This window comes from Dryobates pubescens, chromosome 26 (genome assembly GCF_014839835.1).
Source record: "Dryobates pubescens isolate bDryPub1 chromosome 26, bDryPub1.pri, whole genome shotgun sequence".
Taxonomy (NCBI): Eukaryota; Metazoa; Chordata; class Aves; order Piciformes; family Picidae; genus Dryobates; species Dryobates pubescens.
This window is the reverse complement of record NC_071637.1, coordinates 6,539,985-6,557,845: the sequence shown is the minus strand read 5'-3', so window position 1 is coordinate 6,557,845 and position 17,861 is coordinate 6,539,985. Positions and strand designations below refer to the sequence as shown.

General features: G+C 40.1%; 1 protein-coding gene across 1 annotated transcript in view; it reads left to right on the top strand.

Moving 5' to 3' along the window:
- Positions 1-17,861, top strand: part of SULF2 (sulfatase 2) — a 153,462-nt gene that overhangs the window by 106,133 nt on the left and 29,468 nt on the right. The window contains exons 7-12 of the mRNA XM_054173421.1: positions 3,647-3,798; positions 6,827-6,996; positions 11,524-11,674; positions 13,471-13,646; positions 16,680-16,808; positions 17,763-17,819. Of these exons, the coding sequence (XP_054029396.1) occupies positions 3,647-3,798; positions 6,827-6,996; positions 11,524-11,674; positions 13,471-13,646; positions 16,680-16,808; positions 17,763-17,819 (835 nt within the window). The remainder of the gene's footprint in view (positions 1-3,646; positions 3,799-6,826; positions 6,997-11,523; positions 11,675-13,470; positions 13,647-16,679; positions 16,809-17,762; positions 17,820-17,861) is intronic.

Below are 17,861 nucleotides of genomic sequence, written 5' to 3'. Positions count from 1 at the left end.
ATTGCAGGCTAATTGAGGTTGCAAGGGACCTCAGGAGATGACTTTTCCACCACCTGTGCAAAGCCTGCCCCAGGCCATGTTGCGAAGGTCTTTACCTAGTCTGGTCTTGACAGACTCCACAGACTGGGACTGCACAGTGTTTCTGAGCAACTTCTTCCCCTCTGACTTTTCAAAAAAGCTTTTTTTCACATCTAGGCTGAATCTCACTTGTTTCAGTCTACGCTGATCCTTTCTCATCCTCCCACCATGCACCACCATAAGGAGCCTGGCTTTGTCTTCCCAGTAATTTCCTGGCAGGTGAGATCTTATTAGATCCCCTGATGTTGCTTCAGGGAGTATATTTTTCTAGTGTGTAGACTGACTGCTTTACATAAAGCAAGAGCTTTATCTTGTACTGCTTCCTAATAGAATATAACACATCACTGTCAGGAAATTATTACCAGTACTCCTTTCATGCATTCATTCATTGATTTCCTTCTTTCTTTCTTTAAAATGAATGTGAATGCTATGATCATACTGTTAAACAGCCTGTAATGGAATGTGTAAGTGGTCTTAGCCAGTAGTTGGAAACAAATAAGTCTAAATAGATAAGTAACTGTGGTCACAACTGGAGCTGCCAAATCAAGGAAACTAAATGAAATCTGCTCTGGCAGTTTTACACCAGTGAATCCCTCTTGACTTTTGATGCTTTTCTGTTTCTAGTTTGATAACTGAAAAAGGTCTTTTAGATCCAACTCCCAGTGTTGGGCAGCCTCTATGGAATGAAAAAGGATGAATGATCCCCTACATTGTTTCATTGATGTGTCATGAATTATCCTGGTTTTCAGTTTAATGCAAGGGTTTGTGAATATCTTTTATAGCTGTGTTTAAGTACTTTGGTAGGTATGAGGAAAAGAAGTCAGGATTTTTTAAAAAAGGGGGAAAAAATCAAATCCAAACATTTGCAGAGTTCCCTAGATGGTGTAGGCAGATAATAGAAGTTGCTTAAACACGGACAGTGGAGATCAATGATGCCTTGATGCCTGTGTTTTGGATTGTATCACAGTATCACTAAGGTTGGAAGAGATCATCGAGTCCAACCTGTCACCACAGACCTCATGACTAGACCATGGCACCAAGTGCCACGTCCAGTCCCCTCTTGAACACCTCCAGCGATGGTGACTCCACCACCTCTCTGGGCAGCCCATTCCAATGACGAATGACTCTCTCAGTGAAGAACTCTCTCCTCACCTTGAGCCTAAACTTCCCCTGGTGCAGCTTGAGACTCTGTCCTTTTGTTCTGGTGCTGGTTGCTAGAGAGAAGAGACCGACCCCTTTCTGGCTACAACCACCCTTCAGGCAGTGGTAGAGAGCAATGAGGACTCCCCTGAGCCTCCTTTTCTCCAGGCTAAACAATCCAGCTCCCTCAGCCTCTCCTTATAGGGCTTGTGCTCAAGGCCTCTCACCAGCCTTGTTGCCCTTCTCTTGACATGTTCAAGTGTCTTGATGTCCTTCCTAAACTGGGGGGTCCAGAACTGTACTTGTACACCACATTTGACAATATGTTAGATCTGCTTTGTGAGGAATGAGCTATGGCCTTGGCGTATCTGTGGTTGTGGTACATTCAGAGCAGACCTTTGTATTAATTGATACCACAGGGAAAAATCTTTTGTGTGCAATTGTTTTTTAACTTGCAGGAAGAGTTAAAAAAAACCCACACACAACTTCATGTAAAAATTCCACTGTATACCAAAGAATTTTCCAGGTGCTTATCATTGAAGGGTGAGAGTCTGAGAAAAGAGCCATAGAAGGTTATGAACTCCTGCGGAAATGGTGACAGTGTACAAAGGCCTCTGCTCTTCCATATCCTGTTTTATGTAGTCTTAGGAGAAACAATCTTGTATAACATTTCAAGCAAAGGAAACTCATATTCTTAATGCATGTATTAAAAGCAGCCACTTGGATGGATTTTAATGATCACTTTTTAGACTGGCTGGAGGACCATGGCTGAGCATATCAAACAGCAGCTCTGAAAATGTTTGTTAATGAAATCTTGGAGTGGTTGGAAATTGGATGTACCAGAGGCGTGTGTACTCTAGTGAACAGCTGTCTCTGGTGGTGAACTAACCTGATGAGGGGAAAAATTGTGTTAGAGAGAATCTTTACAATACAAAATCAAAATCTTTCATCAGCATCAAGAGTGCTTTAGTGTAACCCAGTATTTTGTACTGCAGAGGGATGGTACTTAATGATTTTTGAATAACAAAACTCTAAATGGCTGAGAATGAGGAGGGGAAGAAAAAGATGTGAAATAGAAGATTTGAAACAGCAGAGAAAATGATTTAAAGCCCTTTGACATCCATGGAAGATTATGAAGACATCCTGAATGTACAATGGGGGGTATGCAAAAGGTGCGGGAAGGAACTTCCACCAGACTTCCCTTTAATGCCTCTGCAGAATAATAATGAAGGGATTTGTTACAGAAAGCCTCTTTCCTGAGTTCTTCAGATGGCTCAGCCCAAGGCTTTAGGAACAGGTCGGTTCCTGTGAGCAGAGATGCCAAATATATCTCTGTCTGCCTACAACATTTTGAATGGGAGACAAATAGCGCTGTTCTGCCTCGTGCATACCTGCTCCTGCAGGCTGTGGTCAGTACTGGTGCTAGTCACTACGGTAGTGCTAGCATATGGCATCAGACCATACAAAAATTGATGCCTCAGCTCTAATTACAAGAAGTCAGGTGCTGAATTATGGTGTAGTCTGCAGACCCAAGAGCAGAATTTTGCCTTAAAGCTTTAAAATAACTAGCTAGACTAATGGAACTTCCCAGAACAATTTATGCAGTAATTGATTAGTAAAGATACATTATATAAACTAATGCTGGAAAATATATTCCTTTTTTAATTAATTTGGGCTTTTTTTCCTAGAATAGTGTGAAAGCAGCATTGGGTACATCGTGTGCTTTAGAGAATTTGTGCTCTTCTCACAGAAATCTAACACTTTTCGTCTTCCTTAACCATACTCTGGAAAATAATTTGTGTCTCCACTTCTGGCTTCCAGAGCAAGGCCTAGAATATAGCTCTTCTGGGAGGGTGGCTCAAACGCCTACCCTGTGCTCTGCAAGAATCCTTGCATTCATTCTGCACTTGTTCTGCCAAACAGGTGGCTGTCTCCCTTCTATGCAGCAAGTTTAAAACATCATCATATTTATGGTCCTCATTTGTCATAATTTCTCCCAGGCCAGCCTTCATATTAGTGACTTCACTGCTTCTGCCAGTTCCTTAGGTGGAGATGGCTTAAGTGGGTGTAACCTAAATGAAAAATGTAGCTAAATTGGGTGATTCAGAAGAGGATGAGGTAATGTGACAACTGGCACTGCTTTAAGCATTCTCAGTTTAGTTCATCTGACTCTGAATGTATCAGGCAGTAAAGAAAATAGAGTGGTAATTGTGGTAGAGTTTCATGGGTAGTCAGGCTATAAATCAAAAGGTCTGCATTATGGATCTCTGAAATAAACACAGGCAAACTTAGCACTTTTATCTTAAATCAGAAAGAAGAAAAAGCTCATCTCAGAAGAAACAGAAAGCAAAGAATGTAGTTAAAGATGGTGTCTTCAAAGTGTTCTGGTTACACATTCTTACTATGCTTCTGCTTTCTCTGCCCCTAGCTTTCTTTGGAAAGTACCTTAATGAATACAATGGCTCCTATGTGCCTCCTGGTTGGAAAGAATGGGTTGGATTGCTTAAAAACTCTCGATTTTACAACTACACACTCTGTAGAAATGGAGTGAAGGAGAAGCATGGATATGACTACTCCAGGGTAAGTCCCAGTTATTACTGACTTCTATTTTCTTTTTAAGATTTGGACATGACTTGGAGAAAGCTGCTTTTTATGGTTTCTGTCCAACTAAAGAATTCTTTTCATACTTGAAAGCTGCCATGTGTAACATTAGCTACACCCCAACAGGCATCGTGTTTGGGCTTCTCCTTATCTTCCATTCCGGGAGGGTCATGTTACTGAAAACATTGTTAGCAGCAGTGGAAACAAACAGAATGTCCTGAGACTATATTGTGTATTATGAGCTGAAGATATGAAAATGGATTAAAATGCTGCATGATAACTTTTTCTGTGCTTTGTACTTTAATTATTGTGTGCTGAATCTGATTGTCATCTATTCCCCTGGTATAGGACTGGCTCCAGTGGAGTTACACAAAAGTAAATGAGATAAGAATCCAGTTCCCTCCAGCTAGACCTATCTTTTTATGTTAGTTTAAGGAACTTGTTTCACAGCCATAATATGATGGAGTTCATAATATCTTGGTATATCTTATGGCAGTTCTGAATGAGTGGAAATTTAACTATTGAGTTTGTATCTCAGTGCATTGTTATAAGCAGATATGCTTCCTAATGTCCTTTCAGGGATGTTTTACCCTGACCAAACTTACTAAAATGCTTGAAATCATTGTCAAATACAGTTTCTTTCTTCCTCTCCCCCCCTTTCTAGCACAAGTTGCAGGTCAAACAGTTATCTGCTTGCAGTCAGGAGTTTTATTTCAGTGTTACCTTTCCAAAGGATCCAGCTTTTGTGAATTCCTAAAATGCTGTGAATTGCCTCTGAAGTGTGAGGATGAAGCAATACATCCATAAACTGCTGTGGTGTGTTTCTTAGGGAATTTACTCATTCTGGAGTGATGATAATTTGTAAGCTGTATTTGCTCAACAGGAATTTCATTTCTTTTCTCTTACTGAGCACAAATCCTTCCTCCCTATTTGTGTTTCATTAGCAATGTGTTCATAGTCATTTTTTCCTTTATAAGATTGATGTCTGTGTAATTTCCCCCTTCCCCTCCCTTATTTGCCATTTTTAATTGAATGTACTTTGTGTTGAAAGATAAAACATAACAGGCTTCTAAGGTTTCCTTTTCTCTCATCAGCTGCTGAGGGGAAGGGGCAACTGAAGTACAAAATTGTCTTTTATTTCCCTTCTGATCTATGAAGAATGAGAGAGCTAATCTTTACAGCCACGTACCAAAAATGTTATGACAGAAATATATCTTACATAGAACAATGTCAGGCAAGTGATTTCACAGCACACCATTGTAGTAAGAAGCCAAGAGGGAACTTTGTGTTCCAATAGCCTCACCTCTGTTTTATGTATACCATACCTGAAAATGTTGGGGTTTTCTTTTTCCATGTGGTTTAGGGTTTTTTAACTGATTTTGGTAATGAAACAAAAAAAAAACCAACATTGAATTTGAATGATTTATGCTTCAATCAGGTGAAAACCTTTCTCTTCAAAACTCTTACAGTGGCTACATCGAAGATGAGTTACACACATGAGGAAGGGACTAACCAGCTTAGAGAGCAGGCACGTTTTAGATGAATGTCAGTGCGTTTCTGAGAGCACTCCAGGGTTCTTTCTCAGCTATCAGTACGGTCTCAGGCATTGGAAGTATGATCAGGAGTCAGTTTGGCTTTGGTCTGGCCTGTTGTACATTCTCTCTTCCCCTTCACATGCTTAGGAATGGAGGTCCTGCAGTAAAACTTTGATGGAATTATGTCTATTTACATCTGCTGTCATGAATGAAAATACCATATCAATAACAGTCAGAATCATGGCAGTTCCATAAAAGACTTGCCTTCAGATTGGATGTTAAGAAGAAGCTCTTCCCCATGAGCGTGGTAAGACACTGGAACAGATTGCCTGGGCTGGTGGTAGAAGCCCCATCCCTGGAGGTTTTAAAGGCCAGGCTGGATGTGGCTCTGAGCAACCTGATCTAGTGTTAGGGGTCCCTGCCCATGGCAGGGGGGTTAGAACTGGGTGATCCTTAAGGTCCCTTCCAACCCTGACAATTCTATGATTCTATGTGGCACCATGTGGGGAAAAAACGGAGACGTTGCCAGTCACGTTCTGGGAAACACAGGAAATAACTCAGAAAGTCAATGGAGTCAGTGAAAAAGGCTGTCTTTGAGTGATAAGCTAACTTCTCAGGGCAAGGATATTATCAGTGGTAAAGAGGAGCAAGCATCTGACCCACGGAGACAAAGCTGTACTTAAAACAAGTGCAACCCAATACGTTCAATTGACCAGAGGCAGGCGTTGTGTCTGATTTTACATTCAGCTGCAACACCACAGTTATTATGTTGGGTTTTAAGCATGCAGTTTCATATCCTGCTCATATTGGAATGTTTTGTCTGATGCAGCCTAAGAGAGAACATGGCTTGTCATTAAAAATGGTGTCTTCAATCCATGCAGCTCCAGCAGGTGTCAGAGGAATGATAATGATATTTCTTAGAAAAGAGAAAGACGGTCTGTGTTTTACAAAGGAAGTTTTGTAAGTTCTCAGCAGTGTGTTTGGTGGAGCTATATCTCTACTGGATTATCACTGTGTCTGTGAGAGTGAAGGGGTTTTTTTTGATCCAATTAGCCCAGCATCTTCTGGCTTTGGTGTCTTGTGGCTCGGAACAGGGAACATCAAGCCATTGGGATTTTCAAAGCACTTCTGTACTGTAAAAGTCAGACAGCACACCTTGACGATAGCCATTGTATTTAGTATGGTGATCTTTGTAATGTAATTACACACTCTGAGAAGAAAGATTCCTACTTGACCTCCTTTAATATCCTTCATTTCTGAGCTGAAGCTGTTGCTTTCTAGGCAGTGAATCAAGAAGGAGTTGGTTGTAGTTTTCAAAGTTTTAACATCTATCACTTACTCCTTTCTCCTCCCATTCTGAGTGAAGCAGCTACTTTTTTTTCATGTTTCTGATACCTCAGACCTTCCCATCTCACCCCCCAGCTTGAAATTATTTTTCAAGTATCTCATTATACTTTTACTTCTACTTGCAGGATTATCTAACTGATCTGATTACCAATGACAGCATTACGTTCTTCAGAATCTCAAAGAAGATGTATCCTCACAGGCCTGTACTGATGGTGATAAGCCATGCAGCTCCTCATGGCCCTGAAGATTCAGCTCCTCAGTACTCACATCTTTTTCCTAATGCCTCACAACACATGTAAGGAAAAATAAACCCCTTTCATTTCCAGGTTTGGGAGTATAGAAGTCTTGGGTACTTCTAGGGGAATAATGTTTGGTTTATAATACTCTTGCCATAACTTTGTCACAAATACATAATAACAGTTTTGATTTAGTTAATATTTTTTAATTAACTTCTTCAGACTAGTTAAAGTTTCTTGAGAATGGCTTCTGCATCTAGAACTCAGCCCTCAAGCTGAATTCACTGGACATTGTTACAACCTATTTGGGAAGTAAAATACTGCTTTATTTTGATCAGGGGTATTAAAATCTGGTTATTGGGTTGTAATCTCTCAGGGAAAGAAACTCTCTCTCCCTGTCCTCATGTATAAACTGTATTTTATGGGTATTACCAAAAATTATATAGTATGCAACACTTAATACTCCTGTTTCGTATGTGCAAAGAAGGGAAATAAAAGCCTGCAGCACCACATTAGACAAGCTAGTTCTGAATGAGCTGATGTGTCTGTACATGACCCAGTACAATGTCTTGAATGGGTCCCAAAAGCAGTATCACCCACTTCCTGAGTTAACATGTTCAGAAGCTCCGTGATGAGATGGTTCTTGTTTGCAGCACAGAGACGTTTCACAGGTACAGCTCTGTAAAATGCCATTACAGGCATCTCCTTGTATGCTGATAAAATGAATCCTTCTCCCAAGTCACCTTCTGGCATACTGAAAACATTCCAGTACTTCTGTAATTGCTGGCTTCATGCCTTCATTGATGTTTAACATTTGTAACTTTCTTCCTACATGCCTTCCTTAGTGTTTGTTGGATTTGTTTGTGGTTTCTTTTTTAAAGGGGAATTCTGTTTTATTTGGGGCTTGTGAAGGAACTGAGAACTGGTGGAAATAGTTATCAGTTGGTAGCAGAAACTGATCAGGACTGGTCCAAAGTCCAGTGAAATCCATTTGAGCCTTTGCACTTTATTTAACATAGAGTCTGAGAGGAAAATCTTCCTTTTGTTCTGTTGTCTAGGTATTGCATAACTTAGAACGATCTATTTAATTGTTTTGGGCTTAGCTACCAAAGAGAATCTGTGTCCTAGATCTACAGCAATGCAATATTTCATGTCTGCTTGCCATCTTATGCTCATTTATTTTCTTTGAAATGAGAATTACAGAAATGCCAAATGAGCAACTTCTCTCAGCTTATATCCAGTATTGACCTCAGTGCCTATGGAAGGCTTCATATCTCAAGAGATGATAACCATTTATCAAGCAACATTCTGAAGCAATTTAATTATGCTAGTTGAATGAAAGAGTGGAAGGATCTGAGGAAGGCCAGTAATGAAAAATACAAACTCCATCTATTTTTCTTTTGCTTGTGGTTTAGATTTGCTCACAAGCTATGTTTATATTCTTAACTATGACAGTAGCTCCCCAGAGCTGGCTTTAGTTGCAGGTGACTTTTCTTGAAACAGTTATACAGGAAGCATCACTTTGTGGAAACAAATTTTGTTTGTAAAGAAACAAATTGTCTTAGTAGATTAAGGAGAGGAGCTGTGTTTTTTTCTTTTGGATACAAACATAAACAGGGTTTTATGTACACCTTGTGCAAAGAAACTGCCTATCTTAACAACTTTTCTAGCACTACATAGTGATAATCTCTAAGGGTTTTCACTGGCCTGGGTTTAAGAGTGCAAACTGAGGATGTGCACCACTCCCCTCACTGTATGTACAAATTAGTTCTCCAGTTTCTTTATTTTTTTCCCTTGTTCCCACATTCCAGGGAAGCCTGCAGTGACAGATGAATATGCAAGTGATAAAGTGATGGGGGCAGTTCTCACTGCTGTGTTGTCCTGTTGACATGGTAGAGAAGGATCAGAATGCAGGTAGAACACTTCTTAGTGCTTTAGGGAAATTCCTAAGGGATATCCTGAATGAAGTCTTTGCCCAGTCCCAGAGTCAGGAGGCTATACCCATGTGGTGTGTCTCTGTACCTTTCCTGGTGGTAGTGCTGGCAAAGCCTGCAAGTGGTTCCTTGAGCTGTATCCACAAAGCAAAGTGAAGGCGTCACTGTCATGCTTGGCATCCATTCTGTGTTGTGAGGAGTAGCTGAAAGTTAGTGGTGTGGATTTTAGCAGAGACTGGTAGTTGGCATTCTGCTTTGCTTGGGAACTATGCTGTGTATTTCACTTACCAATTCAAGCTGCTTTTTTCATGCTTCTATTATTACATGTACTAGCTGGTATGGCCATTCCACCCTATACTGCAATCTCTCTCCACCTTCTTCTGTAGTCATTTCTTGTGTGACAATTATCCACGTCAACCAGCATTCCTGTAGCAAATCCCTAGGCTACATGACTGGTTTTCCTTTTTCACTGCCTGTAGGGATAGCTTTGGAGAGTGCAACAGCTGGGCACTTCAGGAGTGATCAGAAATGTTATTTCTGTAGAGGGCATGTTTTCCCACCCATCTTTCCCAAGGTCAAATGCAATCAGACTAGGATTTATCTTCTGTATAGTTACGAAGAGGTTATCTTAACCAGCTTCTAGGAATGTGATATTTGTGTGGTTTTTCTCTGTAAGACAGACAAATCTGTTAAGTGTAAGAGGGTTACATTTGTGGTAATCAAAGAAAATCACGGGCTTTGGTTGGATTAAACAGCGGGAGGTTTCAAATCAGCCAGGAAATCACAAAGTAAGCTGAAAAGGAGTTTGCCAAGCATTTTTGATTCATTCTGGGCATCACATAGCAACAGTTTCCATAACTGTCAGCATTTTCAAAGGAGCAATGTCATTATTTCAGCCACAGTAACATTCTGAAATTCAAGAGACTGTTTAACAATACAGAGAGAATAAACACCAGCCCTTTCCTCCCTATGTGAAGAAGCCTCCATGTGCCACCTACGCACATTTTCCAGATAGCATCTAGCAGAGGCTTTTGGCATAAAACATTTCACTGTCAGATTATTAATTTCATATTTATGTTAAAACTCTTAAGGCTACCTGTCACATTCAAAGATACACCATATACACACAGTATTTGGAGGAGAAGCTTCAACTTCTGTTATTGTTGTCTTAATCATTTGCTGCTCGGTTGCCCAAAACCAACAGTAGCTATTTGACAAGTTTTCCCTGAATTTATAAGGAAATTGTCTTGGGAAGGAGAAAAGTTGCATACACAAAAAAACCCCAGTAGATATTTGACAAGTAGGACCTGAATTTATAAGGAAACTGTGTCTTGGGAAGGAGAAAATAACTATCACCTGGTTTGTTCTTATGTCACTTTGTCACCCTCTCAACTTGCACATCTGCACAGACTGAGTTTATTGCTTGGAATGAAAAAAGAAAGGGCTCAACAGATCACCTAGGAAAAGCAATTTTTATTAGTTCAGCCTCTGCAGGTGAAGAAATTGACAAAGGTGGTTCTTCATCTTAAGTGATAATAAACTTTTTTGGGACTAGATAGGGCAGGTAAAAATATTATTTCTTGCAAATGTAAACTCTAATATGGCATTCTAGTAAGGTGTCAGTGCAGAATCAGCATCATGGTAATGATAGATCAAAAGAAATCCTTTGTTTAGATCCAGGTAACCTAGAGCAATATAATTATGCACAGAAAAGCAAGCTCTGGAACTACCAACAACAGGAATCACAGGATCATTAAGGTTGGAAAAGACCTTTAAGATCCTGTAGTCCAACCATTAAACCAGCACTGCCAAGTCAGCCACTAAATAACAGCCAGACAATCAGTGATATTTCTCCTCATCACTTTAATGGTGTTTCAGAAGTAGGAAAACATCATGGAGTGCTACCAAGATGCTAGAAGACTGAATTGACCTCTTGGGATTTTTCAGGGACTTAGTTTTCTAATGATCACAAAGGAGTTGGTGGCTGGACAGTGTCTGCAAACTAGAGTCCTGTTTCCCTTCACCACTGCATTTCTTGGCAGGTTTAAAAAGCTGGCTGTGTATCCACTTCTGCTTGCCATGAGCTTACATGCAGTTTGATGCCACTAGGGAGGGTGCCTCTGCTCCTCTGGGTTACTTGAGTGTGGAAGTATTCAAGTAGCCACACATGTTCACTTAAAAAAGCTCTTAGTAGAGTAGAACCTTTTCAGCAAGTTCTTGTAGTTATTGTTAATAACAGCTGGCACAAGCTGTTTGGTGCTCGCGTAGGCACAGCGAAAGCAAAGCGGTGACGTGAGCAGGAACTCTCCGGTCTGTGCTTCATCCAGATCATACTTGTGGAATTAAACTTCTGAAGGTAGTTCCTTGGCCTTGAAATATACCCTTGGTAGTCTGAAGCCTCTGCAAAAACAATGTGTATTTACACTTTTAATATAGATTTTTATTCCCTGCTGAGTTGTTTTTGTTCTCCCATCTTCCATATAGAATGTAAAAGTATAAGGCTCTTCTAAAGTATATCTAATATTTTCCTGTGCTCTTCAGAGAGCACTTTCTATAGCCTTGATCAAATAGAAATTGTTGCTGTTGGTATTGTGTGGTTGTTTTTTTTTCCTTACACTGCTAAAGCATCTTGATTTTGTCTCTGTTCCTTAGCACTCCCAGTTACAACTATGCTCCCAACCCAGACAAGCACTGGATAATGAGGTACACAGGTCCCATGAAACCTATCCACATGGAGTTCACAAACATGCTGCAGAGAAAGCGCCTGCAAACACTCATGTCTGTGGATGACTCTATGGAGATGGTAAATATCAATAGTTAGTTGGTTTTTTTGGCTGAACAGGTACTTGTTTTTTCGAGTTAAGCTCCAAGCTGTGCTATAGGTGAAGATAAAGGGAAAGGGAGGAGGAGTACATCAAGTTTTAATAGTGTGCAATTCTCTCACCTATGAGAATTTTGTCTGTCTCACCAAGGTGTAAGGATCCTTGTCTTCTAAAGACAGATGCTGTGAATTGGTGGTATAAGAGAGTTGGTTTCTTGCTGCAGAGCTGCTACTGATTAAGGGGAAAAGGGAGAGATCACCTCCTTTATAATGTACATTATGAAGTCAAAAAAATGTGTGATCTGAGATCTGTAAAGCCATTGTCCAGCCTGTTGGAACTGATTACCTGTGGCCTATTTTGGTTCTGTAACACTGAGTTTCTGAGAGAAGAGTAACAGCAGCAGTGATGCTGCAGGAGTCTAACTGGAATAAACCCTTGGTAAACACAGCCTGGGACATTGAGTGTCAGAAGTAGATAAACACATAGGTAGATACTTTATAAACTCAGTCTGCATTGTGTAGCAATGAAATAAATCTCTTGGTGCAAGCTGGCTGTCTTGAAAGAGGCATCTGAATTAGCTAAAAGCTACTCTGAAAAAGAAAAGGTTTTCAGTTGCAGGAAGGCAGGTTTGAGTGTTGCAATTTACTGCTTATCTCTTGGCATCCTTGGGAAAAAAAAAAAAGGCAGAATGTAAAATAAGAGGAGTCCTGTGAGGCAAAGATGAGAATATCTGCATGGCATTGCATCAACTTGTTACTAAAGTCTTATAATTACTGATTCAGACAAGTATGATCTCTGCTTCACATTAATGAACCTGTTTAGATGGCTGAGATAGCAGCGTTAGGGCAGATTGGCTGCTATTTTACTACGCTGTTTTGATTTATTGTGGAGTTAAATGGTTTGGGTGATTGGCTGCAGGCAAAATCAGTTAGGTTGTTTTTTAGTTGTAATCACTGAGTTAGTGATCTTTTCTATTGAATTATGTGTATCTGAGAGTCTTTCAAAACCTAAAAAGCCCACCAAAACACAAACCCAGAAGAGAACCACCTCCAAAACCAAGACAGCAGAGTTTGTTTGCTTCTGTGTTGATCTGTTCTGGATCTCTCTGACACCACTTTGATGGTCGTGTCTGTCCGTCCCCCCCCTCCCCCCCAATAGAAATTGATCTTTGGTGCTTGAGTTGGTACATTCCATGTAAAGGTTCTCATGTGAATCCATTTAACCAACCACAAGCAGAGTCAAGTTCCTCATGATTCTCCATCTTAGTTCTCCAGCTAGTGAAAGACTATGAGTGATAATTATCTAGAAGAGATTTAGCAAATAATCTGCATAATGGGGGCTTATTTGTCTGAAGGCAAGATTGTTGAGTGTTGCTTCAGTGAGTGTGAGATTCAAAACGCTGTCAGTTTATTAAAATTCTTCACTGCAGGAGAAAGATAAAGGTGGAGAGAAAATTTCAAACATGCCTATCACCTTGAAACTTTTATCTTGGTTACCATATGTTCTTAGTACTTTCCTGACGGGTCTCATGCAAAATGCTGAACCCAAACGCTTGAAACTTTGACATGCAAATGTGTTTGCTTTAAAACAGCAAACAGAAGTTTACCTTGTATTAGCCACAGTATTCAGGTAGTATTTGGAATGGTTGATTGTGATAATTCAGTGCCACCCTGAGCTGTGACTTGTTTGTGTATTACTCACAGACAGAAGCATTGGTACACTACACATAGTACTCACCAGTGGAATGAATTTCATACTTTGTTTTGATTTCTTTCAGATTTACAATACGTTGGTTGAAACAGGTGAACTGGACAACACGTATATAATATACACAGCAGACCATGGCTATCATATTGGACAGTTTGGGCTGGTGAAAGGAAAGTCCATGCCCTATGAGTTTGATATCAGAGTTCCTTTCTATGTCCGAGGTCCAAACGTGGAAGCTGGGTCCTTGTAAGTTCTTGGCTGTCGTGTGTGTATGCAGTGACCAGAAAGATCCTTTGATGCTTGCATCTCTAGTCACACTGACCTGGCATCCACATGGAGGCACAAACTTCTGCCCATCCTGTCTGATTTCCTCCTCATCTTTGGCAAAAAAAAAAAATATATATCTACCCAGAAAGCAGAACTGATAGCATGTGGTGGTACAAGATAGTCAGGGATTGATGCCATTCCCTTTCTGCTTGCGTAGGTGTACAGCAGAAGCCACTTTTGTGCATGTAGTTGAAAAAGCCCTTCTGAAATATGTCCAATTTAGGAAATGTTTATTTGCCTCCTTTTGAGGGGTGCAAATAATACAAATCAGTGTGACATTTTCAAGGTAAAAAAAAAACAAAACACTGTGTAATGCTCACTGGCATTGTAGATAATTAGTACTGAACATTAAAATACAGAAACAGTTCATACATTGTCATCCACAAAACATTCCTTTTGGTTCCTCCTCCGAGATTACATGGCTAGGGCTGTTTGTTGGAGGCATGCAAGCATGCAGAATGTGACTGTTAATTAAAATGGTAGCTTTGATCAGCTGAGAAATTATGTAAATACACTTTCTAAGCAATTATTTCAATAGCAAATATTTGCACTTAAGTAATGATTTTGGACAGAGTGCCATAATTTTCTTGCCTTTTATTTATGTCAGTGTGCATGTTTTAGCATAATTAACGTGCACACAAAGTCTTCCACACAGATTTTTTTTCTTCTCTTTACCACAGAAGAATCTATCTCTAGTGTGTGATAGGGCAGCAAATAGTTATACCAAAAAAAAAAAATCTCCTTCCCTTTGGTGGTTAAATTCACTGATTCACATCAGCAGTAGGCACAGGAATGTGACGTTCTGCAGCTATTGCACCGTGTGGCTAATTTATTTACAGCAGTCACGCCTGCCAAATAAACAATTTTACCTCTCTGAAGAGCAGAGGAGGGATTCCTCAGGTGGAGTTAAACATATTACCTCAGCACTGAAAGAGGTTTGTCTGCAGCAGCCCAGAATTTCAAGTGAGCTGGAATAGCTTTCTAACATGCTGTCTTTCCCTTCAGCTGCAGTTTTTGGTTTTACTGGAGAGGCAATGCTAATGCAGCCCAAGTGGATGAGCTAGTTTTTCTGCAACATGTGACACTAGCGACCAGCCATCTCATGTCTGCTCTAGTTCAAGGATATTTACACCCTGACATACGTAAAAGCTGTGAAACCTTCCCATTACATTTTATTTTTCAGTGGCTTCTGAAGATGAAAAAGTGTTTCTGTTCGAGGAGTCAGCCTGACAGAGTCTTAACAGAGCCCACAGCACAACAAATAGGAGGAAGAGAATAAAATACCTTGGAGGGGGAGTTGATAATTGATTCTCCCTTTCAGCCTGATTTTCTTTGAATGATAGGACTTCAATTATCTGTTTTGCATGAACCTTATGTTTTTCTTGCAGAGTAGTTGTCATGACTCCCTTTTGATACCAACAAAGATTTAATAGCAGTCACTGTAGCAAGTCATTACTAAGCTCTCATTTCTATTACCAAATATGCTACACCACAATTATTAGTAATTAAAATCAAATTAGGTACATCAATTTAATTCATCATCCACGCTCTTGTCAGTGCCTGTTTGCTTGCTTGCTCAAAAATGTAGTAATTTTTAAATGGTATCTCATTAATTAGGGTGAATTTAGCAGCTTTTTTTTCCTGTTCTGTATTTGGAGCTAGAGTTCTGCACTGACATGTGTAACAGCCCATCTGGTCCCATCCTTTCTTTGTGCCTGCAGAGCATAGCATGGTGATTCTTTAAGCTCAGTGCTGTAGGAGACTGGGTAGCAGTATGCTCACTTTCTTTTTTTTTTCCCCCCTCCTACTTCAGAGAAATTAAGTGGCTTTTTTTTAAAGAAATAAGGAAAAGAACTGCTGCTAAACAGTATGGATAGATGTAATATTGTGAGTAATCACACAGCACCCATTGACATATTTGAAATATGTTTGTTTGGCCCAATGTAAACTGAAGGCATTCCTGCAAAGCCAGACCCATAGTAAAACTCAGTCACACAATCAGGAATTCAGGCATTTGCCTATTGAATGCTGGGCTGTGCAACTAGATGCTCTGATCCCTGAACTCGCTAACATTTAGCTGTGGCAGTTCAAGGGATCTGGGAATAAGAGCTGTCTGTGCTCCTCAGGATTTGATGCCAATGTTTTATCCAAATTTGAAGTCAGTTTGAGTTCAAATATTGTCCTGTTAACTGTGGTGGCTGAGGAACACATGCTGTACTCTGCTGAGTAATAGGGCACGGCTGTTGTGAAGTGTTTGCAGAATACATAGCTGTGCACTTGGGAAGATTGGTGGTATTTCAGTTCGAGCTGGGCTTTTATAATCTGTATCTTTCTTTTAATCTCCTTTTCTCCATCACTGCTTCCTCTCTGCTTTTTCCTTCCAGATCTCTTCCCTTTTGCTGTCTCGCAATACGTTAACAACAACTTCTAGTTATTTACTGTATGTCTAGCAATACATTTCTCCTCACGTTTTCTTCAGAGCATGCTTGCTGTGATATGAGCTGAGGTACTTATTTCTGGGCCATGTTTTGAAATAGATAAAGCATGTGCTACCTGCCAAATCTACTTTTAAAGTCATCAGCATATTTGGCAGACGCTTTGATTGTATAAGACACCCAAGGAGTTTTTCCAGTGCTTTCTCATGTTCTGAAAGACTTTTGAACCTTCTTTTGCAATAATTAACTAACTTTGCCTTATGAACTACTTTGCTTTCTCATAAATGCTCTGTGCTAAAGTTTGAAATCTTAATGTTAGTCCCTCATGAGATTATCCAATTTATCTATCTTTTACATTTTAATTTCCTTCGTGGAAGAGAATTGGATTGTGTCCTCTTTTCTTCTTTGGAGGTGTCACAAAATGAGCCTTTTCAGATCCCTGGTCTCTGTGGAAGAGTTGGAGTTGCTTAGTACCATTGCACAGACTTCAACCCAGATTCTCACATGTTTTTTTCAGGAACCCACACATTGTGCTGAATATTGATCTCGCACCTACAATTCTAGATATTGCTGGATTGGATATTCCATCTGATATGGATGGCAAATCCATCCTAAAGCTTCTGGATTCTGAAAGACCTGTGAATAGGTAAAAAAATGGAAGTGTGTGTGGGAGCTGCATGTGTCTGTACAGGGGACTGGTCAAATATTCAGCAACATGCCACAAATTTAAAGGGAAACATGACCAAATTACCATCTCTCAAAGTACATCATTCACTGGAAAAGCTAAAGACCTGTTTGGCAATATGTGCCTGATCCTTTTTGCCAGGTTCATATACTTGTTATATGGTATATATGGCATCTGGATACTGTAAATGCAATCTGTAGCAGTGAGAGGGATACACATGAAGGTCTTGAACTGTATGAGTTATAGATTTGAAATGTCTCTGTGGCATCATTTGTAGCAGAGCATTTCATATAACTTGTTGAATAATTGAGTTGAAGGGGTTGGTTGTGTATCAGACTATAACACAAAGACAGACTAGCACTCAGAATTGCACAGCTTTATTTGAGAGCTTCCATCAATACTTTCATTGGAAAAAGACTGAGGAAGAGAATTAGACTGGATGCTGGCTAGAGAAAATCAGCAGAAAAAGGGATGAAGGCGATTTGCTTTACAAGTAGTTGGGTGGAGGGAGAGGGGGAAAGGAGCAGCTGCTTTAGAATAGGATACTTTGGGGGTAGTGTGCAGGTTAAGAACCCAAATGGGAGTCAGGAAATCCTGATTTAATTTGTGATCCTTTTGTGATCAAGGACAATTCAGTTAATCCCCTGTGCCTTAAACATGCTTATGTGGAAATAGTTGTACTATGTGAATCTGTTGAGGATTTTGTCCCTCTGTGTGTGTGTGTGTGTGTGTGTTCATGATTTGCACTGGAGAGGCATATATGCCTGCTTCATAAAGCTGGATGTTCCCTCCCCCCACCTTGTGCAGTTAGATGTAATGTTTCTCATCTGAATCGGGGGTGGGAGAGGAAACTGGGGCATGACTTGATTACTGGTTTTGTGGGAATTGCTTCTTCCTCTTCTGGTTTCCTCCTAGATTCCATTTAAAGAAAAAGATGAAGGTGTGGAGAGACTCATTCCTAGTGGAAAGAGGGTAAGGAAAGTGTTAATCACAAAGCCCAGTCATTTTAAATAG